This window comes from Oryctolagus cuniculus, chromosome 1 (assembly GCF_051225735.1).
Source record: "Oryctolagus cuniculus isolate XC-2025 breed Fujian yellow rabbit chromosome 1, ASM5122573v1, whole genome shotgun sequence".
Lineage (NCBI taxonomy): Eukaryota > Metazoa > Chordata > Mammalia > Lagomorpha > Leporidae > Oryctolagus > Oryctolagus cuniculus.
The window spans coordinates 6,024,474-6,052,466 of record NC_142867.1 but is presented as its reverse complement, the minus strand read 5'-3'; the positions used below and the strand labels follow the sequence as shown (position 1 = coordinate 6,052,466).

General features: G+C 70.4%; 2 protein-coding genes across 10 annotated transcripts; one reads left to right on the top strand and one right to left on the bottom strand.

Annotated features, from left to right (window-relative positions):
- Positions 1 to 264: 264 nt before the first annotated feature.
- On the top strand, positions 265 to 12,465 carry SCYL1 (SCY1 like pseudokinase 1). 7 transcript variants are annotated; one of them, XR_016227068.1, is made up of 18 exons: positions 265 to 456; positions 762 to 902; positions 983 to 1,105; positions 1,179 to 1,405; positions 1,693 to 1,783; positions 1,866 to 2,021; positions 4,904 to 5,062; positions 5,577 to 5,684; positions 6,206 to 6,319; positions 7,997 to 8,152; positions 8,954 to 9,142; positions 9,240 to 9,315; positions 9,530 to 9,596; positions 9,777 to 9,919; positions 10,971 to 11,039; positions 11,805 to 11,978; positions 12,062 to 12,113; positions 12,230 to 12,465. XR_016227068.1 is itself a non-coding variant. In XM_070068595.2 (18 exons), the coding sequence occupies exons 1-18, from the start codon at positions 346 to 348 to the stop codon at positions 12,352 to 12,354; spliced, it is 2,379 nt and encodes a 792-aa protein (XP_069924696.2). In that variant the 5' UTR covers positions 266 to 345; the 3' UTR covers positions 12,355 to 12,465. The 7 variants fall into 7 exon arrangements, 2 of the variants coding, with proteins under 2 accessions (XP_069924696.2, XP_069924692.2); XR_016227065.1 differs by having other exon boundaries at positions 266 to 456; positions 10,968 to 11,039; XR_016227094.1 differs by having other exon boundaries at positions 266 to 456; positions 7,903 to 8,152; positions 10,968 to 11,039.
- On the bottom strand, positions 12,347 to 27,993 carry LTBP3 (latent transforming growth factor beta binding protein 3). 3 transcript variants are annotated; one of them, XM_070068578.2, is made up of 28 exons: positions 27,300 to 27,993; positions 24,226 to 24,555; positions 23,912 to 24,114; positions 23,673 to 23,778; positions 23,151 to 23,243; positions 22,869 to 22,991; positions 22,326 to 22,484; positions 22,041 to 22,226; positions 21,714 to 21,730; positions 21,558 to 21,630; positions 21,324 to 21,422; positions 19,843 to 19,968; positions 19,618 to 19,749; positions 19,395 to 19,523; positions 19,039 to 19,161; positions 18,812 to 18,934; positions 17,623 to 17,745; positions 17,354 to 17,473; positions 16,171 to 16,299; positions 15,839 to 16,006; positions 15,625 to 15,708; positions 15,103 to 15,231; positions 14,171 to 14,308; positions 13,936 to 14,076; positions 13,661 to 13,822; positions 13,499 to 13,579; positions 13,272 to 13,403; positions 12,347 to 12,949 (listed from the first exon to the last, which is right to left on the bottom strand). In XM_070068578.2, exons 1-28 carry the CDS (start codon positions 27,619 to 27,621, stop codon positions 12,798 to 12,800), a joined length of 3,903 nt encoding a protein of 1,300 aa, XP_069924679.1. In that variant the 5' UTR covers positions 27,622 to 27,993; the 3' UTR covers positions 12,347 to 12,797. The 3 variants fall into 3 exon arrangements, with proteins under 3 accessions (XP_069924679.1, XP_069924682.1, XP_089178972.1); XM_070068581.2 differs by lacking the exon at positions 13,936 to 14,076; XM_089322846.1 differs by lacking the exon at positions 19,618 to 19,749.

The window sequence follows — 27,993 nt, the reverse complement described above, 5'->3', positions numbered from 1 at the left end:
TTATCTCCCCGCCTTCTTGCCTCGGTTTCCACTTGCGTCCGTCTTTTCTTAAGCTCTCCTCACGTCCACGCCCCTATTAGATAAAGGGGCACAAGGCTCCGGAGAGCTTGGGTGACCCGCTGGGGACCGGCAGCTGAAAGCGGCGGTGCCCGACCTGGCCGCGGAGGGGCGCTGTGGGCAGGTCTCGCCGGCCCGCGGCCCCGCCCCGGCCCTGCCCCTCCAGGCCGCGCCCCGCCCCCGCCCCGCCCCTCCAGGGACGGCCCCGCCCCCGGCCGCCCCGCCCCGGCTCGGGCGGCCGGAGGACCCGGAGCGGCGGACCCGGAGCCCGCGGCGGCGGCGGAGACGATGTGGTTCTTTGCCCGGGACCCGGTCCGGGACTTCCCTTTCGAACTCAGCCCGGAGCCCCCCGAAGGCGGCCCGCCGGGACCCTGGGTTCTGCACCGCGGCCGTAAGAAGGTGAGCGCGGCCGCGCTCCGCAGGCCGCGGCCGACCTCGGCCTCGCCTAGCCCGTGCCGCCGGCTCCGCTGCGTCGCGCCCGGCCTGACGTGGCGGCGAGAGCCTCTGGGGCCGCGGGCCGCGGAGAGGGCCGGGCAGTGCCGACGTGGCGGGCGGGAGGGCTGAGGGACCGACGGGCGCACCGGAGCGCGCCCCTGCGGGCCGAGAGCCCAGGCCCCTGGCCCTCTCTTGGGGCGCCGAAGCTGGGGGCCCTCCCTTAGCGGGCGGCCCCGGATCCCGCCGCTCACGGCCGTGTTCTCCCCCAGGCCACGGGCAGCCCGGTGTCCATCTTCGTGTATGACGTGAAGCCCGGCTCGGAGGAGCAGACCCAAGTGGCTAGAGCTGCCTTCAAGCGCCTCAAAACTCTGCGGCACCCCAACATCCTGGCCTACATCGATGGGCTGGAGGTACCCCCAGCACCCGCAGATTTGCCGCCTCCACCGGGCCCCTCCCTCCCCGCCCTGAGACCCCGTGTCCCCCTCCGCAGACAGAGAAATGCTTCCACGTGGTGACGGAGCCCGTGACCCCGCTGGCAACGCACCTCAAGGCCGGCGCAGAGGCGGGGGGCCCGAAGGAGCCGGAGCTGTCCTGGGGCCTGCACCAGATCGTGGTAGGTGGGGGCGGCGGGGCGAGCTGGGCCGGGGGCCCGGCTTCTGGGCCGTGATGGCTCCTTCTGCCCCCAGAAAGCCCTCAGCTTCCTGGTCAACGACTGTAGCCTTATCCACAACAATGTGTGCGTGGCGGCCGTGTTCGTGGACCGAGCCGGAGAGTGGAAGCTCGGGGGCCTGGACTACATGTACTCGGCCCAGGGCGACGGCGGGGGCCCTCCGCGGAAGGGGGTCCCGGAGCTCGAGCAGTATGACCCCCCGGAGCTGGCCGACCCCAGCGGCAGAGTGGCCACAGAGAAGTGGTGGGTGCCCTGTTCTGTCCCCTTCCGGACCCCGAGACTGGCGAGCAGCCGCCTGTCCCCTGCTGCCCGGCCACGGAGGGAACCAGTGCCCCGGTGGGGCCACTCCCTGCTCCCAGGGTCTTCAGGGTGGTCGGGCAGGGCTGTGAGTGGGTGGCTCTGAGTTTGCAGACTCGGTGACCAGGGGTAGGCCCCTCACTTGGTTCATCTGTCGAATGGGGCTGCTGCAACCTGCCCCTTGGCGGGCCTGGCGCCCTGGCGTCCCTGGCAGTTCTGGGTCCCTGGCACAGGTCGGCAGACATGTGGCGCTTGGGCTGCCTCATCTGGGAGGTCTTCAACGGGCCCCTGCCCCGGGCGGCCGCCCTGCGGAATCCTGGGAAGGTAAGTGGGTGGCCCCTGGCTGTCCCGCCCAGCCTCTGGGAGCCAGCTACCCCCGCCCTGACGGCCGGCCCTTCCCGTGCAGATCCCCAAGTCGCTCGTGCCCCACTACTGCGAGCTGGTGGGCGCCAACCCCAAGCTGCGCCCCAACCCAGCCCGCTTCCTGCAGAACTGCCGGGCGCCCGGCGGCTTCATGGACAACCGCTTTGTGGAGACCAACCTCTTCCTGGAGGAGATTCAGGTGGGCCCCCCGCCCCCGGCGCGGGCCTGCGTTCCTCGGCCGGGGTCTCCTATGGGCAGACCCTCGAGACGAGCCTGGGCTGCCGGCGGGCGTCCAGCCCTGGCGCCTGCTCTCGCCCGCGTGTGGCTTCCCCTGGCTGACGCGCGCCTGGCGAGGAAGGGGTCGGCACAGACCGTGCCTTAGTATCCACCGGAGTGGGGCCAGAGCCCGCCCCACACCCCAGGGTATCAGCGCCCACGGATGCGAGTGAGTCCCTTCTGGCAACGGCATAGGACTTTCACCGAACCCACGCGCGTCTCTTTTCCTGGGCTCAATACTACGTGGACGGCCGTAAGCAGCTGTTACGCCCTGCTGTTTGAGAAATCACGGCCCAAAAAAGTCCGTATGCGTTTGCTGTAGATGCAGCTTTTAGAAAAATGCTTACTCATCCAGTTGAAAGGCAGAGTGACAGAGGGAAGGAGACAGAAAGCTGTCTTCCGTGTCCTGGTTCTCTCCCCAGATGGGGCCGGGCCTTGCGTCCGGGGCTCCCTGTGGGTGCAGGGCCGGGACTGGGGCCGTCTTTCGCTGCTTTCCCAGGCGCGTTAGCAGGGAGCTGGCTGGGAAGCAGAGTGACCCACCTGTGCTCCGGGACGGGCGCTGGTGGCCCAGGCAGCAGCTAACCCGCCGGGCCAGAGCTCCGGCCCCACGGTGCCATTCGCTGCGGCCGTCCTCCGAGGGTTTTCCCTGCGCTTGGCTGAATCTGCGCCCGGCCGGCCATGCGGTGCCCGCTCCCAGCTCCGGTGCCCGCTGGTTCCTGCTGTTCCAGCAGCTCCGCGGGCTCCGCTCACGGACGGGACAGCCCTCCATGCCGGGCGGGGAGGAGAGACCCAGGTCCCTGCCCCAGGATCTGGCGAGGAGTGAACAGGGCCTGAGTGAACAAGGCCTCGGTGTGGGAGAGGAATCCGGTGCCCCCCCCCCTCCGGGTACGCGCAACGACAGCCAAGGCGGGGTGCTTTGAAGGACCTGAAGGTGCGGGCCTGGGGGGAGCTGTCCGCTTAGCCCCTGGCCTCAGTTTCCGTAGCTGTGACGTGGAGAGCCGTGGTCCCGCTGGCCCGCAACGCTGTTGCCGGGTGCGGAGAGGCAGGTCCTGCTCTATGCCCCACTGTGTTGCTGTGTGCGGGGGCACCTCCACCTGGATGGGATGGAGTCCCTGTCCTGACGTGGGGGAGGGGGAGGCTTTAGCCAGTGGCCCCTGGGCCTCCCGGGCGGGGCGAGCGCCACGGGCACCTGGATCCGTGAAGCTGTCCGCACACGGCTGGCCGTGCCAGGCTGCCCTGCTCAGACTTCGCAGCAGGAAGGCGGCTGACTCTGGCCGGCTCCCAGGGAGCCGTGGGAGAGCAGGGGCCCCGCTTCCGGTCGGGGGCAGCTGTGACTCCTGGTGTGTGCCCTGGACATGGTGTAGCCTCTCCCTGGGTCTTGGCCCCCGAACCCTGTGGTCAGAGCCACTGCAGGGCCACGCAGGTCCTCCTTGTCCCCCGCCGGAGGTTGCTGCTCCTGGGCCAAGAAGCGGCTGTGGGGGAGGCTGTACAGGGACTGTGGGCTGGGTTGCGGTCCCTGCCTGGCCGTTCTGGGCTTCTGACCTTGGCCCTCAGCCGCCTGCTCTGTGGCTGGGGAGTGCCGGCCTCTCGGAAAGGCTCCGTGCAGCAGTGCCCCGGGTCAGCCCTGCCTGGTGCTTCCTTGCTGTGCGGCTCTGGACAAGCTCCTTGCCCTCTCTGTGCCTTGGCTTCTACTCATAAAGCAGGGGGAGGTGGATCTGAGGCTTTCGCGGTCACTCCTGTGCTGAGAAAGCGTGAGTGGGGGCTCCAGCCTCACACAGAGGTGGGGGCTGCAGGAAACCACCGAGCCGTGGCTCTGCAGGACCACCCGCTCTGGGGTAAACGCCACTGCTCCCTCGGCCACGAACTCCGCCCAGCCTGGGGCCCCAGGGGCCCAGCCTGCAGTCCTGGGAGGAGTCCCTGGGGGCTGGGTCTGCAGTCCTGGGGGGAGTCCCTGGGGGCTGGGTCTGCATTCCCGGGGGGAGTCCCTGGGGGCTGGGGCTGCAGTCCCGGGGGCCCCAGCCTGGAGTCCCTGGGGTGCTCAGCTTGCAGTCCCGGGGGGGGGGGGCCCAGCCTCAAGTCCTGGGGGGCGCCAGCCTGGCCAGGGCCGGGAAACCAGGTGAGCTCCTCCACCTCCTCCAGCGTCAGTTTTGGCATCCTTGCAGTGGGTTCCCGGTAGGCGTCCTGGGGTGGCTGAAGGGCTCCCTGGCCAGCCGCACCTCCCGAGGGGCTGGCCCAGCCGTGCCGCGTGCCGTCCCCACGCCAGCAGCTCGCACGCGCCTCTTTCGGCTGAGTCCTCGGCCGGGCCAGTGGAGCGGGCGAGCCGCCGTCCCACTTGGCAGAGACGGGAGCTTGCCCAGGCGGGCGCAGCAAGTCTGGGAGAGAGGGCCCGGGCCCCGCAGGCCTAGCTCTGGGAGACGGGGCCCGGGCCCCGCAGGCCTAGCTCTGGGAGAGGGGGCCCGGGCCCCGCAGGCCTAGCTCTGGGAGAGGGGGCCCGGGCCCCGCAGGCCTAGCTCTGGGAGAGGGGGCCCGGGTCCCGCAGGCCTAGCTCTGGGAGACGGGCCCCGGGCCCCGCAGGCCTAGCTCTGGGAGAGGGGCCCCAGGCCCCGCAGGCCTAGCTCTGGGAGAGGGGGCCCGGGCCCCGCAGGCCTAGCTCTGGGAGAGGGGGCCCGGGTCCCGCAGGCCTAGCTCTGGGAGAGGGGGCCCGGGCCCCGCAGGCCTAGCTCTGGGAGAGGGGGCGCGGGCCCCGCAGGCCTAGCCCCGGCGCTGCCGGACCGGCCTCTTCCCCCGCTGTCCTCGCTCCGCCAGATCAAAGAGCCGGCCGAGAAGCACAAGTTCTTCCAAGAGCTGAGCCAGAGCCTGGACGCCTTCCCCGAGGCCTTCTGCCGGCACAGGGTGCTGCCGCAGCTGCTCACGGCCTTCGAGTTCGGCAGCGCCGGGGCTGTGGTCCTTACGCCCCTCTTCAAGGTGCGTGGGGAGGGGAGCGGGACGCTCGGGCCAGCGGAGCCGTGGGGCAGGAGCTGACCTGGCGCGGCTCAGCTGCCAGAGACACGGCCTGGGGCTGGGCAGCCTGGTGCGGGTCGACCCCAGCCCGCAGGGCGAGGGGCTCCTCGCTGCCTCCCAGTGGCTGAAGCCAGGGTGCCCAACCGTCTATGGAGATGTATTCCCTTGGGGAGGGAGGCCCTGGGCCTCCAACCCAGACCCTTGTCCCAGAACCCTCAGCCTCCCTCCCGTTGCCCAGAACAGACCCCCTGGAGTGACCCATCCGCCCTGCCCCAGGGCCCAGGGGTCAGCTGCCACCACCCTCCTCCCCTCCCCCCGACCACCCAGCACCCAGCTCTCCTGAGCCCCGTGCGGGGGCCCTCACCCAGAGAGAGGAGCCCGGAGATGGAGGAGCTGCCGAGGGCGTGCCCCCCAGCCAGCAGGCAGCGCGGGAAGCTGGGGCGGGGCTCAGGGGCGGGGCTGGGCCTCTCCCCTGCAGGTGGGTGAGCGCCTGAAGGCCGAGGAGTACCGGCAGCAGATCGTGCCCGTGCTGGTCAAGATGTTCTCGTCCCCCGACCGCGCCATGCGCATCCGCCTCCTGCAGCAGGTGGGTCCTGGGGAGCTGCCCCGCCCCCCCCCCCCCATGTGTGCACTCGTGAGGACCGGGAGCGGAGCTGTCGCGGGGCTATTTGGCAGCCGGGGGACGCCCTGCCAGGCTGCAAGGCCTGGGTGCCCCCAGCTCCTGGCCCGGGGACTCCTGCACTTAGAGTGGGGGTCCGGTCTCTGCCGGGAGCATCAGACTGATGGGCTTTAGACTGGGGACCCCTGTGACCCAGGGCGTGGCTCCCTGGTGGCTCCCAGGCCCCGTCCAGCTGCGCATGGACACATCCCTGTCAGGGCCAGTGCAGGCTCTGAGAGGGGCCAGTGCAGGCGGCGGCTAAGAGGCCCAGGAGCCAGCCTTGCGGCTCCCGGGCCCTGGCTCTTCCCAGTGGCCCCTGCTCTCCACACGGGCCTGAGGCAGGGGACCCAGGAGGCTGACCTGGCAGGCCAGTGCCTGCTGAGAGTGGCCCCGTGGCTTCGGGGGACGGGAGGGTTTGACCAGTTCTCCCACCCGACCCTGGGCCACAGATGGAACAGTTCATCCAGTACCTCGATGAGGCGACGGTCAACACCCAGATCTTTCCCCACGTCGTCCACGGCTTCCTGGACACCAACCCTGCCATCCGGGAGCAGACGGTCAAGGTGGGTGTGGCTGGGCCCGGAGGGGGCTCAGCTCAGGCCTCGGAGGCCTCGAGTCCGGCCTGTGTGTCGGAGCAGGCTGTGGAAGGGGCAGGTGTGTCCACGCGGGCCAGGCTACGGGGGCAGCCCAGCAGCTGAGGGTGTGGAGGAGGGCGAGGAGGGGGAGGAGAGCCAGGAGGGCGGGGAGGGCGAGGAGGGCGGGGAAGGCGAGGAGGAGGGAGGGGAGGGTGAGGAGGAGGGTGGGGAGGAGGGCGAGGAGGGGGAGGGAGGGGAGGGGGAGGAGGAGGGAGGGGAGGAGGGCGAGGAGGGGGAGGGAGGGGAGGGTGAGGAGGGTGGGGAGGAGGGCTATGAGGGGGAGGGAGGGGAGGGTGAGGAGGGTGAGGAGGAGGGCGAGGAGGGTGGGGAGGAGGGTGGGGAGGAGGAGGAGGGCAAGGAGGGAGGAGGAGGGTGAGGAGGGAGGGAATGGCGGGGAGGGAGGAGGAGGGTGAGGAGGGAGGAGGAGGGTGAGGAGGGAGGGAATGGCGGGGAGGGAGGAGGAGGGTGAGGAGGGCTGGGAGGGTGAGCCGTTTCCAGAGCAGGGCACGGGCTGGGCGCTCGGCAGTTGAGGTGCCCGGAGGACGTCTGCGCCTCCCGCGGCGAGCCTGGTGTGGTCCCAGCTTCCTGCTGGTGCGCGCTCACTACTGCCCACAGGGGAGCCCGATGGAGGCCCTGGCGCCGGCTTCCGCCTCGCCCAGCCGGCTGGTGCAGGCGTTTGAGGGTGAACGGCAGATACTCCTCTCTCTCTTCATCTCTTTCTGCCTTTCAAATAAAAATAAAGCAAAGCAAACAAGGGTCGAGGGAGACCCTGCTGAAGAGGGCTCCCTAGGGAAAGGAGACCGGTGAGCCCCAGGAAACGGAGGAACGGCCTCCCTGCGCTAGGGGCGCACGCGCAAAGCCCTGAGGCTGGGGCGGCCTGGAGTGCGGGAGTAGCAGCAAGGGTAGCGTGGCCGAGGGGGTACTGGGTTGGGGGCTGGGGTCTCGTGCAGGGCGTGGGGGGCCTGGCACACACCCTGGGTCCTCCTGACTAGAGCAGGGCCGTGGCTGGGTGGAGAGTGGCCCGTCAGGGCAGAGGACACGGCCCAGGGCTGAGGTGGCCCCGCTGAGCCGTGGCCGGGGCTGGCTGCAGGTGGAGGGAGGGGAGCCGGTGCCGTTTGCTCTGGGGCTCCTGGCCCGGGCGGTTGGACGGCTGAGTAGCCACTCCGTGAGAGGAGGCTGGGTGTCCCCCGTGGGCGGCTGGCGAGTGGGGGCTGGAGGTTGCACCCCTGGGCTTGCCGGCGTTGAAGGAGGCCTGAAACCGGCTCCAGGGTCCCGACGGGACGCAGTGAGGGGAGCGGCCGGCCACGGGAGAGGGGGACCTCGGGGGCCTCAAACTGCTACGCCGGGTGTAGCCGCGTGGGGGCGACCTCGGCCCCAGCTGGGGGGGGGTGAAGGCGCCAAGGGCGGGGGAGAGAAGTGGGGGGGTGCGAGGGGGAGCGGCGACGCGGGTGTGGGGTGGGGCCGGGGTGGGGGTGGTTTGGAGGGTCAGGCGGCTCTGTTCGGTGCCCAAGGCCACCGCGGCCACCTCAGGGTCCCCGGGCATGTTCTGGCCCCGGCTCTTGGCCTGCGTGCGCGCCCCGCTCCCACCGCGCCCTCTGCCGGCAGTCCATGCTGCTCCTGGCTCCGAAGCTGACCGAGAGCAACCTCAACGTGGAGCTGATGAAGCACTTCGCGCGGCTGCAGGCCAAGGACGAGCAGGGCCCCATCCGCTGCAACACCACGGTCTGCCTGGGCAAGATCGGCTCCTACCTCAGTGCCGCCGTGAGCGTCCTGCGGCTGCGGGGGCCGTGGCGGGAAAGGGGGGGGGCTGGTCTCCCTGGGACCTGGGACCTGCGCACTGTTAGCCCCGGGTGGGGGGGGGCTGGTCTCCCCGAGACCTGGGACCTGCGCACTGTTAGCCCCGGGTCAGGGTGGGGGGCTGGTCTCCCGAGACCTGGGACCTGCGCACTGTTAGCCCCGGGTCGGGGGGGAGGGGGCTGGTCTCCCTGGAGACCTGGGACCTGCGCGCTGTTAGCCCCAGGTGGGGGGGGCTGGTCTCCCCTGAGACCTGGGACCCACTCACTGTTAGCCCCGGGTTGGGTGTCACCCCGGAGACCTGGGACCTGTGCACTGTTAGCCTGGGGTCAGGGTGGGGGCTGGTCTCCCCGGAGACCTGGGACCAGCGCACTGTTAGCCCCGGTCCTGGTCCCGGAGGTGGCTGCGCGGGTACACAGCCAGTAGGGTGTAGATCCGAGACCCCAGCCCAGGCCCGTGGGCGTCCCCACAGCCAGGGCTCATCACTCACATGTCTGCTGTGCCCAGACAGGTCAGCTGGGCAGGGAAGGTGCAAGGGAGGCCCAGCAGCTGCTGGCCTTGTTGCCCTGGGCAGCATGGCGCCCAGTGACCTTGGAGGAGGCTAGATCCAGAGCTGTAGCTCGGCTATTCCATTAGGCTGTTAGTGATGAGCCCGCGCTTCTCAGATCTGGGAGCCCCGTAGGCCCCTGCTGTGGGAAGCCGGGGCTGGCAGCTGTGGGCCCCCACTGGACCCTCTACCCAGGAGCCCTCTCCCCTGCCCCGCCCCAGACCAGACACAGGGTCCTCACCTCCGCCTTCAGCCGGGCCACTAAGGACCCATTTGCGCCATCCCGGGTCGCCGGTGTGCTGGGCTTTGCTGCCACCCACAACCTCTACTCGGTGAACGACTGCGCCCACAAGATCCTGCCTGTGCTCTGTGGCCTCACCGTGGACCCCGAGAGATCTGTGCGGGACCAGGTGAGGCGCGGCTGGGCTGGGGCCGGGGCACCTGGGTCCTAGCTGGCTGCCTTAGGACAGCTAGGACCAGCCCAGCCCTGGGCCTGGCTCCCCACAGGCCTTCAAAGCCATTCGAAGCTTCCTGTCCAAGCTGGAGTCTGTGTCCGAGGACCCTTCCCAGCTGGCAGAAGTGGGTGAGTGCCCATGGTCAGGTTCTCCCCCGCCCCGCCCCGGGACGAGAGGGAGGGGCTGCCGCGCCCCCCGTGGAGCCGGAGGTGCCCACACCTGCCTCTCTCCCGCCACTGCCCAGAGAAGGACGTCCACGCAGCCTCCAGCCCCGGGGTGGGAGGCGCCGCAGCCAGCTGGGCGGGCTGGGCCGTGACTGGGGTCTCCTCGCTCACCTCCAAGCTGATCCGCGCACACCCCACGGCTGCCTCCGCGGAGACCAGTGCGCCCCAGGGACCCGCGCCGGAGGGTGAGTCCCAGCCTAGCTGCGTGCGGTCCGGGGAGGGGCAGGTGCAGCACCCGGAGCCCCGCTTGCCTGGCTGCCCCTGGGGAGGTGGTGATGGGCACAGGACATGGGGTCGGACCCGCCCCCTTCCTTGGTGCCCCCTCCCCAGCACCTCTGGGAGCCCAGTGAGTCTCTGCTCCCCAGGTCAGCCCAGCCCAGCCCCCACCCCCGGCCCGGCCAGCCCCGCCAGCTCAGGCCGCTGGGAGGCACAGGAGGAGGACAGGGACACGGCCGAGGACGGCAGTGCTGCCGACAGGTGGGACGATGAAGACTGGGGCAGCTTGGAGGTGAGTGGGGCTGAGGGGCCTCTGGGACCCGGCTAAGCGGCCGCCCGGCGTGTCTGCGTCCCGTGCTGCGGTGCCTGCCTAGAGTTCTGGTGTGCACCCTGGGGCAGCAAGTGCTGGCCCAGTCTCGGGTCCCTGCCCCCCACAGGGAGAGCCAGATGGAGTCCCAGCTCCTGGTTCTGGCCTGGCCCAACCCCGGCTGCTGCTGGCATTTGGGAGGTGAACTCTGTCTCCCTGCCTTTCAAATAAAATTGTTGTTAGAGATTTATTTATTTATTTAAAGACAGAGGAGAATCTTCCATCCGCTGGTTCACCCCCTAAATGGCCACAGAGGTGGGGGCTGGGCCAGGCTGAAGCCAGGAGCAGAAGGCCAAGGACTCGGGCCATGCCAGGTCATTAGCAGGGAGCTGGACTGGAGGTGGAGCAGCTATGGGATGCTGGCAAACAGGCAGAGGCTTAGCCTTCCACCCCACAGCACCGGCTGCATCAAATAAATGTTTTTAAAAAGCGGGGGGCGGGGTGGAGGGTGTCACGTGGGGCCCGGCACGGGTCAGGCCGAGCGTCATGTGGGGCCCGGCAGGGGTCCGGTCCTTGCCACCTGCAGGGCACCTCTGGCAGCTGGCCTCCTGGAATGGCTGTCATGGGGCAAAGCCAGCTGTCGAGCCCAACTCCAGGGACCGCCCAGGAGCGGGGTGGGGGACGAGACGCACCCAGGGTCGGGACACTCGCTGGGCTGCTGCTGTGTCCCTCGCCACCTGCTCTGGGCCCACCCAGGAGAAGCCACTCCCAGGCCCGCTTGGAGGAGGGCTGAGGATGGAATGAGGCTGACGGGGGGTGGGGGTGGGGGTGGGGGTGGGGCCAGGTGCCGCTGGCCCTGTGGAGAAGGCAGGGAGCCCCAGAAGGGGGTGAGGGCAGGCAGGAGTCCACCTGTGCGCCTGAGAAGCAGAGCGGAAGAAGGCAAAAGGGTAAAGGGTCACGCCCACGCCCAGCTTCCGGGTCGGGGGGGGGGGGATGTGGGGGCTCAGGGGTCACGTCTTCCTCCTCACCACAGCAGGAGCCCGAGACCGTGCCGGCCCAGGACTGCAGGAGCGGAGGCCGCGTCAGCCTGGGCGGCGCTGGGCAGGTGAGTGCACATGCGTGTGTGTGTGTGTGTGTGTGTGTGCAGGTGAGCTGGCTCAGGCGGGGGTGTGTGTGTGTGTGTGCAGGTGAGCTGGCTCAGGCGGGTGTGTGTGTGTGTGTGTGTGTGCAGGTGAGCTGGCTCAGGTGGGGTGTGTGTGTGTGTGCAGGTGAGCTGGCTCAGGCGGGTGTGTGTGTGTGTGTGTGTGCAGGTGAGCTGGCTCAGGCAGGTGTGTGTGTGTGTGTGTGCAGGTGAGCTGGCTCAGGCAGGGGTGTGTGTGTGTGTGCAGGTGAGCTGGCTCAGGTGGGGTGTGTGTGTGTGTGCAGGTGAGCTGGCTCCGGCGGGGTGTGTGTGTGTGTGTGCAGGTGAGCTGGCTCCGGCGGGGTGTGTGTGTGTGTGTGTGTGTGTGTGTGCAGGTGAGCTGGCTCCGGCGGGGTGTGTGTGTGTGTGTGTGCGCAGGTGAGCTGGCTCAGGCGGGGTGTGTGTGTGTGTGTGTGCAGGTGAGCTGGCTCAGGCGGGGGTGTGTGTGTGTGTGTGCAGGTGAGCTGGCTCAGGCGGGTGTGTGTGTGTGCAGGTGAGCTGGCTCAGGCGGGGGTGTGTGTGTGTGTGTGTGTGCAGGTGAGCTGGCTCAGGCGGGTGTGTGTGTGTGCAGGTGAGCTGGCTCCGGCGGGGTGTGTGTGTGTGTGCAGGTGAGCTGGCTCAGGCGGGGGTGTATATGGTGGTGGTGGGGTCTGCCGCCCGCCCGGGGCCACTTGCTTCTCCGCACTCCAGGCCAGCGCCCCAGCCCACAGACCCCCTGAGGCAGACTGGAGCAGCTGGGAAGCCGAGGGCTCCTGGGAGCAGCCGGAGGGCACGCGCCTGGCCAGCGAATACAACTGGGGCGGCCCGGAGGCCAACGACAAGGGCGACCCCTTTGCTGCCCTGTCTGCCCGGCCCAGTGCCCAGGTACGCGTCCCGAGAGCCCTGGGAGGGGCAGCCTGGGTGCGGGATGCCGGGAGTCCCCACAACGGCCCGCACTTCCTTTTTAGCCCAGGCCGGACTCGTGGGGCGACAGCTGGGAGGGCCTGGAAGCCGAGAGCCGTAAGTGCCGCCCGCCCACCCACCCCGAGGGCTGACCCCTGCGGGCCCTGCGGGCCCTGCTGGGGGGACCCCCGTGCACCCCCCAACCTGCACCACCCTCTGCTCCCCGCCCCCAGGGCAGGCGAAGGCTGAGCTGGCCCGGAAAAAGCGCGAGGAGCGGCGGCGGGAGATGGAGGCCCGCCGCGCCGAGAAGAAGAACTCCAAGGGCCCCCTGAAGCTGGGGGCGCGGAAGCTGGACTGAGCCGCGGGCGCGCCCGCGCGTGTATTTATTGTACAAACCATGTGAGCCCGGCGGCCCGGCCCGGCGCATCTCGCCGTGTACAGAATCAGCCACAATAAATTCTATTTCACACTCCCCGTCCCGGGCTCTGTGGCGGCTGGGGGCGACGCTGCGCACCCGGGAGCCGCCGCCCGCAGACTCCAATTTGCTTGGAAAGCCAAGGGTGGATTAAGAGGCACGGCCTGATGGATCAGCTTCTAGGAACGCCCCCCCGGGAGGAAGGCTGGCAGCGCCCCGGGGCCCCCAGCATCCACAGTGAAGCGGGCAGAGCCCTCGGGTCTCCGGGGGTGGGAAGGGGTCTTGCGGGCCCCCGAAGGCCCCTGGGCCCCAGTCCCGAGCTGGGCAGGAGCGAGAGGTCGACGTGAACCCACTGGCGATGGCCGCGGCGGGGGCCGAGGGCGGCGTCAGCGGCGGCGCTGGGGCACGCAGGCCCCGTGCGGGCGGCTGCGGGCGAAGCCGGCTTTGCAGACGCAGCGGAAGGAGCCGCTGGTGTTCACGCAGCGCTCGCTCTTGCACAGCAGCCCGCGCTGGTTCAGCTCTCGGCACTCGTCGATGTCTGCGGGGATGGGCGAGGGGCGACACGGCCTTGCCTCGGTCCGGCCCGGCCGGGGGCCGCCGTGCCCGCCCGCTCACCCACGCAGCGCGCCCGGGAGGCGTCGAGCCCGGGCCGCCGTGCCCGCCCGCCCGCTCACCCACGCTGCGCGCCCGGGAGGCGTCGAGCCGGGGCCGCTGTGCTCGCCCGCCCACCCGCTCACCCACGCAGCGCGCCCGGGAGGCGTCGAGCCCGGGCCGCCGTGCCCGCCCGCCCGCTCACCCACGCTGCGCGCCCGGGAGGCGTCTAGCCGGGGGCCGCCGTGCCCGCACGCCCACCCGCTCACCCACGCAGCGCGCCCGGGAGGCATCGAGCTGGAAGCCGCCAGGACACTCGCACACGGCGCCGCCGGGCCGCGGGACGCAGCGGCCGCTCACGCAGCGGCATTCGTCCGAGTCCTCTTCCGAGCTGTCCTCGTCTGCGACCGCCGGGCAAACAGGGGTCTGAGCGCCACCCCGAGCCAGCGTGGGGGGTGGGGGCCCGCCGCCGCCCCCTCCTCTCCGCGCCACCCACCTCGCGGCGTCTTCCCGAGCAGCAGGGGGCTCGTGTCCCAGAAGGAGTTGCTCTCACTCTGCGACGTCGGGCACTGGGGCCCTGGGAGGGGGCAGGGGCATTCAGCGACGCCAGGACCCTGATTCCCGCCCCGGCGCCCCGCCGCACCCCGCGCCGGCTCACCTGCGCCGCGCGGCGGGCACGGGCGGCACTGGGCACCCCAGCCGCGGCCCTGGCGGCAGCAGCAGTCGTCGAAGGTGAGGGCGGGCCCGGCCAGGGGCCCTGCACACATGCCGTCGTCTCCGCGCTGGCCCCAGCACACGTCGCGCCGCTCCGGGGCGCGCTCTGCGGGCAGGGGCGCGCGTCAGGGAGGCGCCCGAGGCGGGCACCAACGCCTCCGCCCCGCCCACTTGCGCGGAGACGGCGTCCGGGGGTCCGCGCGCGCCCCTCGCCCTCACCGGCCGGGCTCTCGGGGAGCTGGCAGTCGCGGGCGGAGGGCCCGGGCACCCAGGGCGGGCGGCACTCGCAGCGGTAGGAGCCCGGCAGATTGACGCAGCGGCCAGGGCGGCAGGCCGCCGGGTCCTGGCACTCGTCCACGTCTAGGGGCGGCGAGGGCAAGGGTGGGGGCGGCGGTCGCACCTCGGCCGGGCCCCGCGCCCCTTCCCCGCCCCGGCTGAACGGCCCGAGCCTTACCCATCTCCTCGGGGCTCAGGCACTGGCGCTGCGCCGGGCTGTACTCGGCGGGCGGCGTGCAGGCGCAGCGGTAGCCGCCACGCGTGTTCTCGCACACTCCGTTCCGGCAGTTGGACTCGTCCAGGCACTCGTCCACGTCTGGGGGAGGGGCAGGAGAGGGTGGCAGCGCTGGGGAGCAGGGCGAGGGCGCGGGCGGCAGCGCTGGGGAGCAGGACGAGGGCGCGGGCGGCAGCGTGCGGGGAGGGGCGCGGGCGGCAGCGCTGGGGAGCGGGTCGAGGGGCGCGGGCGGCAGCGCTGGGGAGCAGGGCGAGGGGCGCGGGCGGCAGCGCTGGGGAGCAGGGCGAGGGCGCGGGTGGCAGCGCTGGGGAGCAGGACGAGGGCGCGGGCGGCAGCGCTGGGGAGCAGGACGAGGGGCGCGGGCGGCAGCGCTGGGGAGCGGGTCGAGGGGCGCGGGTGGCAGCGCTGGGGAGCAGGGCGAGGGCGCGGGCGGCAGCGTGCGGGGAGGGGCGCGGGTGGCAGCGGCTGGGGAGCAGGACGAGGGGCGCGGGCGGCAGCGCTGGGGAGCAGGGCGAGGGCGCGGGCGGCAGCGCTGGGGAGCGGGTCGAGGGGCGCGGGCGGCAGCGCTGGGGAGCAGGGCGAGGGGCGCGGGCGGCAGCGCTGGGGAGCAGGGCGAGGGCGCGGGTGGCAGCGCTGGGGAGCAGGACGAGGGGCGCGGGCGGCAGCGCTGGGGAGCAGGGCGAGGGCGCGGGTGGCAGCGGCTGGGGAGCAGGACGAGGGGCGCGGGCGGCAGCGCTGGGGAGCGGGTCGAGGGGCGCGGGTGGCAGCGCTGGGGAGCAGGGCGAGGGCGCGGGCGGCAGCGTGCGGGGAGGGGCGCGGGCGGCAGCGGCAGGCCGCCGTGGGGGCGGCTGCGCGCGCCTCTCCGCCGCGCTCACCCACGCACTCCAGCAGGTTCCCGTCGTAGTAGAAGCCCTGCTTGCAGTAGCACTCGTAGCCCGGCTGCGTGTTCACGCACTTGCCCTCCTTGCAGATCTCCGCGCCGAAAAGCACGCACTCGTCGATGTCTGTGGGGTGTCGGGCGGTGGGCGCGCAGCCCCGCGCCGCGCGGCTTTGGGCCCGGCCGTGCGCGGGAGGGGGCTTTCCGCGCGGCGCCGTGCGCGTGCAGGGCGGGGCTTACAGGGAAGGGCGGGGCCCGGATCCGCGGGGCGGAGCTTAGGGGAGGCCGGGTCCGGATCTCCGAGGGGCGGGGCGGGGCTTACGGGGAAGGGTGGGGCCCGAATCTCCGCGGGGCGGGGTCCGAATCTCTGAGGGGGCGGGGAGGGCGCCCGGCTCTCCGAGGGGCGTGGCTTACAGGGAAGGCTCGGTTCGGATCTCCGCGGGGGTGGGGCCCGGCTCTCCGAGGGCCGGGGCGGGGCTTACAGGAAAGGCGGGCCGATCTCTGCGGGGGCGGGGCTTACCTCGGTGCGCCGGGATGCCGTAGTTGACGATGTTGTTGTCCTGGGTGTAGCCCTTTCCGTCCGGGCAGAGGCTGTGGAACTCGGCTGCGGGGAGAGCGCGGCCGTGGGCAGGGGAGGAGGCAGCAGCGCTCGGGGCGTGGGGCTCGGGCCCGCGCCCTCCGCCTCCTCTCGCAGCCGCCCCTCGCCCGGGAGAGCGGCCCGCGCGGCTGCTGACCTGAGCTGTAGACTGGGCAGGGGTAGATTTCGCAGTGGTCGCCCCAGCCGGCCCCCAGCGAGCAGCAGCACTCCTGCTGGGTGACGTTGGTGGCCAGGACGCTGTCGCAGAACACGGTGTCGTCGAAGTTCAGGTAGCATTCCTTCTTGTGGCGCGGCTGCTCCAGCTCTGGGGGCGGTGGGCGCTCAGGGCTGCTCGAGGCCGCCCGCCGCCCTCACCAGGCTGCCCGTGCCGAAGCGATCTGTCCCCTGCTTTCCTGGACCCTTTTCCCCGCCCAGCTGCCCTCAGGGGAGCTGTCTTCCCGAGGTGGGGGGTGCTGGGCGGACACTCACCCTCGCAGCCATGCTGGTCCTGGGTGGGGGTGAAGCCCTCGTCGCAGACGCAAACGTAGGAGCCCTGCAGGTTCTCGCAGGCGCCGTGAGGCAGGCACAGGCCCGGGTCCTGGCTGCACTCATCTATGTCTGGGGAGAGCGAGGTTTGCAGGAAGCAGGGGGCAAACGTGGCGCACACGGACACCCGGCCCTGGCTCCCTGGGCCGTGCGCCCTCGGGCAGCACACAGGCTCAGAGCCTGAATTTGCACCCTGACTTCAAAGCGCACACAACAGGAAGCTCCGCCCCTGGTGTCTGGCCTCGGGGATGGGGGGGTGTGCACACCCACCAGTGCCACCCGCACAAAACCTGCAGCGGCCCCCGCTGGGGACAGACAGAAAGCCTGGCTCTTCCCAGCGGGCCCAGGAGCACCTGCGGCCGGCTCCCCCAGGACTTGGAGTGACCGCCCTGCCGGGCATGAGGCGCCATCCTGTGCCTCTGTCTGCCTGGGAACCCCTACCCATCCTCACGCCCCAACTCAGCAGCCGCCGCCTCACCCTGAACTGTCGGAGTCAGGTTCCTCCGAACCGTCGAACCGTCGCTGCACACTCGCTCCGTAGCTCAAAACCTGCCCCTAGGAGGTGCTGGGAGCCTCCCGCCAGAGGAAGGCGTGTCTGGCTGAGCCGTCGGGTTAAACACACTAGTGCCTGTACACGGCTTCCCAGAGGGACCGGCGCTGAGGCGTGGCGGCGACGCTGCCCCCTGCAGCACCGGCATCCCATAATGGATGCTGAATTGAGTCCCAGCGGCTCCACTTCTGACCCAGATCCCTGCTAATGCACCTGGGACAGCAGTAGAAGACGGCAAGGGTCCTTGGGCCCCTGCACCCGCATGGGAGACCCAGAAGAAGCTCCTGGCTCCTGGCTTCAGATTGGTTCATTCTGGCCTCTGCAGCCATCTGGGGAGTGAACCAGCAGATGGAAGACCTCTCTCTCTCTCTCTCTCTACCTCTCTCTCTAACTCTTTCAAATAAACAAATCTTTAAAAAAGAGAGAAAGCTTCCCGGAGCGCCTGGCACCGCGCACGGTGCTAACTCATCATCACCGTTGTTCGGTGAAATGGAAGGAGACTGAGCACATGGACAGCTGCAGAGCCAGCCAGCCACAGCGTGTCCGGGGATCGCTGCTCCCCGCACGGCCCCACACCTTGGCACTTCCTGCCGCCCACCAGCCGATGGCCCTGGGGGCAGAGACATCGGTAGGAGCCGTTGGTGTTAATGCAGTCACCCCCGATGCAGGCCACAGGGAAGTCACACTCGTCGATGTCTGCAAGGGGCAGAGAGGGTGGCGAAGCTCAGGGCCTGAGCCCAGGCGTGGCCCGAGGCTGCCCGGCTGCCCCCCGGAGCCCTGGCTCGCTCCCACACCACCCCCATGCCCCAGGGCAGGCCAGCACCCCAGCTCTGAGACGCCCTCACCCTCGCAGCGGCTCCGGTCCCTGGACAGATGGTAGCCAGAGAGGCACTGGCACTGGAAGGAGCCCGGGGTGTTGGTGCAGATGCCGCTGTCACACACGTCCCCGGCCTCACACTCGTCCACGTCTGCAGGGCACAGCGGGGGTCGGGGCCGGCCTGGGCGTCACCTCGCATCTCTGCCGCTCTCCCACGCCTGCCCGTCACCTGGAGCAGCTGCGCTGAGGCCAGCTGAGCTGAGAAGTGCCGGGGCCCTCACCCTGCCCCACGGGGCGCCACCAGGGTCCCTGGGCCGGGACTGACGGCCCACCTGCTCTCACTGCTCACCCAGCCAGCCTGCCCCTCAGCTGCCACGGCGCCTGCGCCCTAAACGGACAGCTTCCCTGTACCTTGGTCCTCCCAGAAACATGTCCCTGCTCATGAATGAAGGAACTGGCCACCCCGACACGTCCCTTGGGGCAGAGACATGGGCTGGAGGGGGGAGCAGGTCCTGCCCCAGACCCCTGCCTAGCCACGGCCTCTCCTCAGAGGCACAGTCGGCCCCCACACCAGCGTCTCCCTCTTGCATGGTCCCAGTTCCTGGCCCAGCGGAGCCTCGGCACGGCTAGCTGCCCTGGTCAGCCCTGGCCCCCCACATCCTCCACGCCTGCTCTCCATCCCAGCAAACAGGAAACCTGCCGCTCATTACTCCCTTTGCTCCTCCACCTTGACACCCAGCCAACAGCCCAGGCAATTTGGCCTGGCGTTTCTCTAACATCATTCTATCCCCTGGCCATCCTGAGGCCACAGCCGTCATCCTGCCCCTGTCACTGGTCGGCTAACTCCTCCTGAGCCTTTAACCCAGGCCACCCTCCTCCCCAGGGGCCAGCGTTTCCAGGGAGACCCCAGCTGCATCCAGGCCCGCAGCCCGGGGCCCAGTATTGTCTCTGAATCCCGCCTCCAGGCCACCTCCTGCATAACAAACGTGGGTGCAGGGAGGGACCACCGAGGCTCCCCCATTCTTTCCTATCTAGCCTCAAGCCCCGCCCCCTAAGGTCAGTCCCACGTGGGATTTGAGCCACCGAATCAGGACCGGGGAAGGGAGGGCGTGGATTAGCCAGCTTCCACCCACCCGTTTCAGAGATCACCCACTTTCTACAGAGCGTGACCCACCCCCGGGGCTCAGTGCACGCGGCATGAGGGCGCGGTCGCTCACCCACGCAACTGCGGCCGTCAGGCGCGGGCGCGTAGCCCTGGGCGCAGGTGCACCGGAAAGAGCCGGGGAGGTTTTCACACCAGCCGGGCGAGCAGGGGCTGCCCGCGGCGCACTCGTCCACGTCTGCGGCGGAGACAGCTCGCTTCGGGATCGGCTCGTGGCGATCTCCTCCGCCCGGGGCCGACCCCCGCCCTTCCCCGCCTTGGAGGCCCAGGCCCCGCCCTCACCGCGGCAGGCCCCGCCTCCTTGGCTGCGGTAGCCGGGCTGACAGGCAATGCACTTGTAGCTCCCGGGTTTGTTCTCGCATTTGCCATCCGGGCAGGTGCTAGGGTCCCTGCACTCGTCGATGTCTGCATAGGAGAGGGGGGAGGGAAAGAGAGGGAAGGAGGAGAATGGGGGGGAACCGTCTGGGGACCACGTGGCCGGCCCGGGAGCCCCCAAGTCAACAAGGCGAACCCCGCTCTCTGGGCTCCCACACGCCCGCCTCTGAGAGGCCCAGAGCCGGGCCCAGACGGGAGCGCAGGCTCGCCGCCCCCGCCCCAGGTCGAGGGGCAACCAGGGCCGGGGGGGGGGGGAGCCCCACCTTCGCACACCGGCGGCCGCGACGCTTTGAGCCGGTAGCCGGGGTAACAGTTGCACTTGTAGTGACCGGGGAAGTTGATGCAGAAGCCGCCGTCGCCGCACAGGTGGGGCTTGGCGCACTCGTTCAGGTCTGGGGGTGCGGGGAGCGGCGGGGGCGATCACCCGGCGGCCGCCGGAGGGGGCCCCGCCGCCCTCCCCGCGCCGCCCGCCCCGTGCGCGCTCACCCACGCATGAGCGGCCCCCGGCGCCCACATGCAGGCGGTAGCCGCGGTTGCAATGGCAGTTGTAGGAGCCGCCGGTGTTCAGGCAGGTGCCCCTGCCGGGACCGCACGGCTCCGCCTCGCACTCGTTCACGTCTGAGGGGCACGCGCGCAGACAGACAGACATCAGAGGCGCGCGCCCGCGAGGTCCGCCCCCCGCCCCGCCCGGGCCGCCCGCCCCGCGCTCACCCACGCAGTAGCGGTGCTGTGGGTGCGACCGGTAGCCCGGGTTGCAGTGGCAGGAGTAGTCCGAGGGGCCGGGGACGCACTCCCCGTGGCCACAGATGTTCTGGTTCAGCCGGCACTCGTCAGTCTCTGCGGGCGGGGCCGGGTCAGGGGCTGCGCGCGCAGCACCCCCTCCCCATCTGCGCAGGGCGGACCCCAGGCCCCAGGCCTGAGCCCCCATCATGCGCAGTTTCCTGCCTGCTCTTACCCAGTCCTGGGGTGTCCTACATCTCCATCCCAGACAGCCCCCACTATCAGCACCCAGATGGCCCCAAACTAGGACGGCAGGACTGCACTCGGATCCCCACTTACTCCAAGGCCTGACCCCAGTCACCTCAAACCAAACCCGGTCTCCTCGGTGCTCCCCCTACCCAAAGGGGCTCTGAGACCCCACTCTCCAACCCCCCATCCTCCATCCCTCTATGACCCCGCGCCAGGGGCCGGGCCCCTCCTCCAGACTGGCTGAGCACCTCCCCTCTGGAGGCAGGCAGGGGCTGGTTTCACAGGTGTGCACAGGTGAGCAGATGCAGGAACCGCCCGCACTGTCTCTGTCCCCAAGCCCGGGCCTCCCTGCCTCCTGCACCTCCCTCTTTTTGATCCCCCCACAACCTCCAGTTTCATCCCCAGCACCCCATCCCCCCATTCAATCATGCAGACCAGGCTGGGATGCTGAACTCTGCCCCACCCCCAGCGCACCAGGCCACTGGTGCCCTCTCTTCTCCCAGCCTGCCTCTCTCCCTGGACTTCCTGTCCACGCCTCCTCCCCAGGCCGCCCCCACGCTCCCAGAGTCCCAGGGCAGCCGCTTTGCACCTGAGCCTGCATACACGTCTAGAATTGCAGCCAGGGTGGCAGCACACACACACACACACGCACACACACATGCACACACACACGCACGCGCGGAAGGCTTGACTCTGGTTCAGCTGGGTGACCTGGGGGGACCTCACCAGGAAAAGGACCTAGCAACGCTCACTCCCCAGAACGTGAGAGGGGCAAATGCCATTTCCTGCGGTACAGCGGCACAGCCAGCCTGGCACGGGGATTGTGCCGTGGGAGCTAGGAAATGTTGCCGAAGCCCCCGGACTCGCGCCATGGCCGCCCCTTGGACCTCCTGCAGGCTGAAGCCTCTCCTTGCCCTACTCATCATCTAGCGCCCAGAGTGCTCCCCTCTTCTCTGATGGATGAAGGAGACAAACTGCTTCCTCATTGATCTCTCTCATCTCCAAGCTTCTACCTGCATCCCCAGCACCTCTCAGCGCCCAGCACGTGGCTGGCTGAATGACCGAGTGCATGAATGAATGAATGAATGCCCTCGGCGACCCCAAGCTCCCTACTGCCCGCCCCGCATCGGCTCCCGGCGGCCCGTGCCTCTGCCCTAGGCTGGATGCGGGAGAGGGCAGGGGCGTGGCTTCAGCAGGGCGTGGCCCCGCCGGGCGGGCCTTACCTGTGACCTGGGTCGGAGCAATCTCCACCGCACTGCGGGATGGGGGCAGGTCCAGCAGGAACCAGCGCATGGTGGGTGGCGAGGGGCGCGAGATGAGCTCTGCGGGAGGCGGCGCGTCAGTGCGGGGGAGGGGGCCTGCGTCTCCCTGGCGAGAGCCGTGGCGCCCCCAGCCCCTGGGCTGTGAACCCCGCCCACGGCCCCTCCCGAGGGCTGCCCCCTGCGGCCCTGGCTCACCAGGGTAGGGCCGGGCGGGGGTGGTGGTGGCCGTGGGGTGGCTCTGCAGCAGGGCGCGCTCCTCGCTTACTGGCTGCGGTGACAACAGCGTGAGGCCTCCGTGTCTCCCTGCCTCCCTCTCTCCCCGACCCCCACCGCCTGGGCCGCCATACTCACTGAGTCGGTGGTCACCCCTGAAAGGGAAGAGGGCAGGTAAGCATTGGGTGGGTGGAAGGAGACCGTCGGGGGTCAGCGGCCGGGTCTTTGGGGTTAGGCTAGGAGGGCAGTAATCATGCCTCTGGCTCAGAGGTCAGGGGTTGGACCCTGGGCTAGGGTGAGTTTGCTCAGTGCCCAGAGGACCAGGCCTAAGGAGCGATGGTTGAGCAAGGTCCCTGGGTTAGCCATCAAGGCATAGGAGGTTACAGCTCGGGGTTAAAGTTCTGGGCCAAAGCGCAGGCTTGGGGGTTCGGCACGGGTCAGGGAACAGGACGGGTCAGGCCCGACCTCTCTCTTCATCTGCGTCCTCAGGTGGCGGCGCCCGGCTGGGGCTCTCAGGGGGCTGCTGGGGCTTGGGTGGCCCATCAGGGTGCAGGAAAAGAGAAAAGTCGCTTTCGCCCTGAATGGTGAGTGTCTGGTGGGAGGTGAGGATGTGGTACCCCTTCCCAGCTGGGCAGATCTCCTTGAAGGCAGCTGCGGTGAAGACGAGAGAGCCCCCCAGGTGAGCGCCGCCCAGGTGCGGCAGGGGTAGCGGCCCCCAGCCCCGCCCCGCCCCGCCCCGCCCCGGCTCACCAGTGCCATCTGCTGGGCAGCGCTGGCACCGCGCGCCCCAGGCCTTGCCCACGCTGCAGCAGCACAGCTGGCGGGTGAGGCGCGTGGTCAGTGGGTGCTGACACTGGTGCTCCGGGCTCACCAGGCGGAAACACAAGCTCTTCTCCTCCGGCTTGTCCGCTGCAGGGGCAGAGGGGGTGTGGGCACCTCTGCCCACTGCTCCAGACCTCGCACGTCAGGCCTAGGCAGCCTTCCATCCACATGTGGCCCCTGACCCCCTGTGACCCTAATGTCCCGTGATCCCAGAATCCTCTGTGGCCCTAATCGCGCTGAACCCCGATTCTAACTGCCCTGGACTTTGTCCCCGCCCCCTCCTCGTCAAGCTCAAGGTCTCCGTGACCTTGACGCCAGAGACTCCCTGACCCCACATGCCCTGCACCCCGTCTGCTCTGGGCCTTGCCTTTGCCCCCACTCGCATCTCTTGTGACCTCCGACCCTTGCTGCTTAGAGCCCCCCCCCACATGCCTGTGACTTCCCAGGGCCCTGTGCCCCCCGCGGTCTCACCAATGCACTGTGTGCGGGAGGGGCCCAGGCTGTGGCCGGGCGGGCAGACGCAGCGGTAGGAGCCAGGGTTGTTGAGGCAGTCACCATGGCGACACATGCCGGGCATCGCGCACTCGTTGATGTCTGGGGGTGGGGGTTGGGTCCCTGTATCCCACGGCCACAGGCGGCAGTAAAGTGCTCCCAGAACCACAGGGTCCAGCCCCAGCCCCCAGCCCCCCCTCGGCCACCCTGGGACCACCCCCAGTGACCTGCCCCTCCCACCGGGCCTGCTGCTGGCCGTACCCTGGCAGTGGGTGCTGTTCAGCCTCTTATAGCCCTGGGGGCAGTCAGTGCCCACCTCCCCACGGACAGGCCCTGGCTTCTGCACCCCTGTGTCTGCAGAGAGAGGAGAGGATGGGGGTGGTTTAGGGGGTGGACATTGGGGGCCTGTGGCAGGAAAGGGAGGGCATGGGGGGGTGGGGGCAGAGCACACAGAGGAGCCTGGTGGGCGCTGGGCTGGGGACTCGCACTGAGGGTGGGGCGTGGGGGGCGCCCACTGAGCCCGGGCACTCACACTGCAGCTGGGGGAAAGGGAGGGCATGGGGGGGTGGGGGCAGAGCACACAGAGGAGCCTGGTGGGCGCTGGGCTGGGGACCCGCACTGAGGGCGGGGCATGGGGGGCGCCCGCTGAGCCCGGGCACTCACACTGCAGCTGGGGGCAAGGGAGGGCACGGGGGTGGGGGCAGAGCACACAGAGGAGCCTGGTGGGCGCTGGGCTGGGGACCCGCACTGAGGGCGGGGCGTGGGGGGGCCCCGGGCACTCACACTGCAGCTGGGGGCACTTGTGGCACTTGCTCTGGCCCCAGGCGGTGCCGATGCTGCCACAGCAGTCCTCTTGCTTGGTGAGGCCGGGGAGGGGGTTGCTGCCACACTGGCGGGGGGATGGGCGTGGGGGGAGGGGTCACAGAGCCACCTTCACCCCGAGGCTCGCACCCCTCCCCGCCCTCCAGCCTGCAGGGCCACCCCAAGAGGCCCAAAGGGCCGGTCGCATGCGCGTCACTCACAGGCTGCTTGGGCAGCGTGTCTTGGAAGCAGCGGCCCAGGGGCTTCTGGGTGGGTGGGCGGGGGTGCGGGGGCTTGGGGTGCGGCAGCAGGTGCTGGGAGGGGGCCGGGCCCTCGGCGTTGGACCCCTCGATGCGGTGCACCTGCACCGAGGCCTCGGGCGGGTGGTGGACGCGAACGTTCACCACGGGGGGCGGGGCCTGCACTGGGGGGCGGGGCGCGGTGGCCTCAGGGCTGCCCCGCGCCCCTCGCCCGGGCCCGGCCGCCCTGATGCCCGCCCACCTCGGCCTCCCCGGGTTTGCCCGTCGCCTGGTACCTTCCGCTGAGATCTGTCCCGGCCCCAGGGGCACCAGGAAGGCTGCATGCTGGGCAGGGGGCCCCTCCCCCGGCCCGGGAGGGTCGGCGATCACCTGGACGGCGTAGATGGCGTGCTTGCTGGCCACAGACTCGCCCTCCGGAGCCAGGGGCGGCAGCGCGCCTGTAGACAGGGCCCCGGCTCGGCCCAGCGCGGGACCTGCGCCGCCGCTGGCCCCGCTGGCTCCTCCGGCGGGCACCTGACAGAAGCGCCCGGTGAAGTCCGGCGGACACAGGCACTGGTTGCGGGAGGAGCACTGCCCGCCATTCATGCAGGGCAGGGGGCACACCACTGCGGAGGGGAGGGGGGTCAGGGCCCAGGCCGACCCTCGCCCACGCTGCCCCTCCTCCCTGCCCAACTCCCTGGGGAGCTGGTTTTGACCACGGGGCACACCACTGCGGAGGGGAGGGGGGTCAGGGCCCAGGCCGACCCTCGCCCATGGCTGCCCCGCCTCCCTGCCCAACTCCGCGGGGAGCTGGTTTTGACCACGGGGCACACCACTGCGGAGGGGAGGGGGGTCAGGGCCCAGGCCGACCCTCGCCCACGGCCGCCCCGCCTCCCTGCCCAACTCCGCGGGGAGCTGGTTTTGACCACACATCTCTCCAGAGGAACCGTGCAGTCTGGATTCCCAACACCCTACGGCCCAAGGCGGGCAGGCCAGGTGCCCGCTGGGGAGAGGGGCCTCTGCTCTGTGGGGTCCGCAGGGGGCGCTGTGTTGGTGGCGAAGGGCCCACTCCTCCCTGGCACCTCCGCCTCCTCTTGCCTAGGTCAGTTTTCTGCTCCCTCCCTGCCTCTGCCTGGACACCCCGGAGCCCGCCCCTCAGTCCTGCCAGGTACAGACCCCTTTCCCACGGCCACAAGTCAGCATCCCCCGCTGCCCCGGGGTCACCACTGGGGCGTGACTGAGCTGGGTCTCCCCACGGCCTCGGCCTCCTTCCCCGGCTCGGGCGGGCCTCCCGCTCAGACCCCTCGCTGGCTCCTGCCCCTCTCTCTGGCCCAGGCCGTCCACAGTCCCAGCCTCTGCAGAGAAACTGGCCTGAGGCAAAGCTCTGGCACTGCACAGCCCGGCTCACCGCGGCCTCCCTGCTCAGACATTCCAGGCTCTTCCCGGCCCAGAACCTTCCCCGGCCCCGCCCCCTCTCTCCCCCATGTGCACCCCACACACCAGGGCTCCACTCCTTCCTCCCCGGGTGCCCCTTCCCCCAGCTCCGCAGAGTCAAATCTCACCCGTGCTGCCCCAGCTGCGCCGGGGAGGGAGCCAGCCCTGCCCCCGCTCCCGAGCGCCCACCCTCGGCCTGGCCCTGCCTGGCACCCGGCTTGGTTGCAGCCTCCCCCACTACAAAGGGTGCCTGGGAGGGGCAGGCCCAGGTCCGCCTCAGCCAGGAGTCCCAGAGAACGTGCAGAGGGAATGGATGGCGAAGTGATTAGGTGGGGGCCGGCACTGTGGCGCAGGGGGCTAAGCAGCCATCTTGAGCTGCCGGCATCCCATGGGAGCCCCGGTTCAAGCCCCAGCTGCTCCACTTCCGACGCAGCTCCCTGCTAAGGCCACCGGGGAAGGCAACAGAGGTTGGCCCAAGTGCTCTGAGCCCCCCTACCACCACGTGGGACACCTGGATGGAGCTCCTGGCTCCTGGCTGCAGCCTGGCCCAGCCCCGGATGTGGTGGCCATTTGGGGAGTGAATCAGCGGGTGGAAGATCTCTCTCTCTCTCTCTCTCTCTCTCTCTCTCTAACTCTGCCTTTCAAATAAACACCTCTTTAATACAAAAACAAAAACTCACACCTGAGCTCTCGGCTGCCTTCGCTTCCCAGAGTGGGAAGGTGGGGGTGCCGCTCTCCTGGACACACGAGAGGCCCCAGAGGGACAGCTGCCATGCTCGACCTTCAGGGTCAAGCGGAGAGCAGCCCGGCCCAGCCCATCCTGGCCGGCCTCTTGGGGCCAGGGCTCTCAGGGCAGGAGGGGTGTGTCCTGGGCCGGGGGAGGCAGAGGCCTCTCCTTCCTGCCTCCCAGTGAGTCACCCGCAGCGGTGAGGGTGACCTCCCAGTGACACCCGCCCACTGTGGCCTGGGCGCTGAGCCTGGGGGATGTGGGCAGCACGGACGGAGACAGCAGCCTTGGCAGGAACGGCCAGGGGGCCTGGGAGGCTGGGCCCACACCCGCTCACACGCATCCCCATCTGGTCACACACACACAGACGCATCCTGACACCGGCACCGGCTCACTATGTAAACACGCCCATGTGCGCCCTCGCAGACGCAGCCGAGACAACACAGACAGGCACTTAATCACAGCCCCCCCCCCCCCGCTCTGCATGCCCCCCACGTGCACAGACACCGCCCCCCCAGCTCCTGGGAACCGGGAGCCACAAGAGGGGGTTCCTCGGGTCTGTGAGTGCAGGAATGTGTCGAGAGGGGCTGTTTCGCTGGTGCCATCCTGGGCTCGGTCTAATTACCCTGTCCAGGAGGGTAATTACTGCTGGGACACCTCCCCCCGGCCTGGCCCACAGGGCTGAGCCCCAGGCCTGGCTTTCGGAAGAAAGATGCTGGGGGGGGGGGCTGAGTGGGGAGGGCCTCAGAGCAGGGATGCTGGACGCTCCTGGGGTGGTACAGGAAAGGCGGGGGCTGGGGACCCCACTCCCTAGGCCTCCACGTCTGTGCCTAACTCCCTCACTCCCAGGGGGCCTTGCTCCTCCGTCCCAGCCGAGGCAGGTGTCTGCCCAGCAGGCCCGGCTGTGGGCATTTTACAAAGCCTGCGTTATTGGGGGAGTGTGTACCCTTTGGGACTTCCTGCCCTCAGCTCACACCCCAGCACACCCCGCACCCTCCCTCTCGGCGCCTGGGCCAGCCCGGTTCTGTCGTCCAACTTCCAAGTCCAGGCCTCCATGAGCCCCCAGGACTCCAGACTCCCCCCCTCCAAGGCCTCAGGGCCCCAGCTCTGCGCCCCTGGACCCCTGGCTCCTACGGGTCCCGCAGATCCCGGCCCGGGGTCTGTCCGTCCACGCCCGCGCGCGCCCGCCAGCCGGGGCCCGGCCCTCACCCACGCGGAAGCCGGAGCCCGTGAGCGTGTCGGTGCTGTGGCCGTTCTCTCCGATGAGCGTCATGTTGGAGCCCTGCTGGCAACTGTCCCGGCACTGGCCCTTGAGACAGGTCCGCTTGCAGATCACGGGCGCAAAGACCACCTTGAAGCGCTCGCGGGCCAGCGCCCCGCCCCCGCCGGCGCCGCGCTCGCCCGCCGGCCCCCCCGCCGCCCCGCCGCCCGGGCCGGGCAGCGCCAGCAGCAGCAGCGCCAGCAGCCCCGCCGCCCCCGCCCCGCGCATCTCAGGAGCCGGGCCGCCGGCAGCCCCGGGCGGCCCGGGCATGCGGGGCCGCGGGAGCCCGGCGGGCGCGCACGGGCCGGGGCTTGGGGCCCGGCGCCCGAGGGCCCTGGGCTGTGGCGCGCGAGCGGGCGGCGGGGGGCGAGGGGACCGGAGAGGCGACCTCGAGATGGAGGCCGGGCTGCGCGGGGCCCAGAAAGTGCCCGGGGCCCGGGGGGAGGAGGAGGAGGGAAGGCGCAGCCCGGCGCGGCGCGGAGGCCGCAGCGGCGAGGCCGGCGGAGAGGAGGAGCGAGGCCCGCGGCGCCCGCGGCGCGCCTCCCCGGCCGGCTCCGTCCCGCGGCCGCGGGGCAGCAAGGGCGCGCGCGGCGGACGCAGCAGCAGTGAGCAGTTGTTTTCTCGGCTGGAGAGCGGCGCGGC

Coding starts and splice junctions, on each gene's coding strand:
- LTBP3 (XM_070068578.2), bottom strand. CDS start 27,621: ATGCCCGGGCCGCCCGGGGCTGCCGGCGGCCCGGCTCCTGAGATGCGC. Junction 16,300..17,353: donor GGGCGGCAGGAAGTGCCAAG/GTGTGGGGCCGT, acceptor CGCTCTCCCCAG/ACATAGATGAGTGCAGCCAG. Junction 13,404..13,498: donor GCTCGGGAAGACGCCGCGAG/GTGGGTGGCGCG, acceptor CGGCGGTCGCAG/ACGAGGACAGCTCGGAAGAG.
- SCYL1 (XM_070068591.2), top strand. CDS start 346: ATGTGGTTCTTTGCCCGGGACCCGGTCCGGGACTTCCCTTTCGAACTC. Junction 8,153..8,953: donor GCTCCTACCTCAGTGCCGCC/GTGAGCGTCCTG, acceptor GCCCCGCCCCAG/ACCAGACACAGGGTCCTCAC. Junction 11,979..12,061: donor CTGCCCGGCCCAGTGCCCAG/GTACGCGTCCCG, acceptor CTTCCTTTTTAG/CCCAGGCCGGACTCGTGGGG.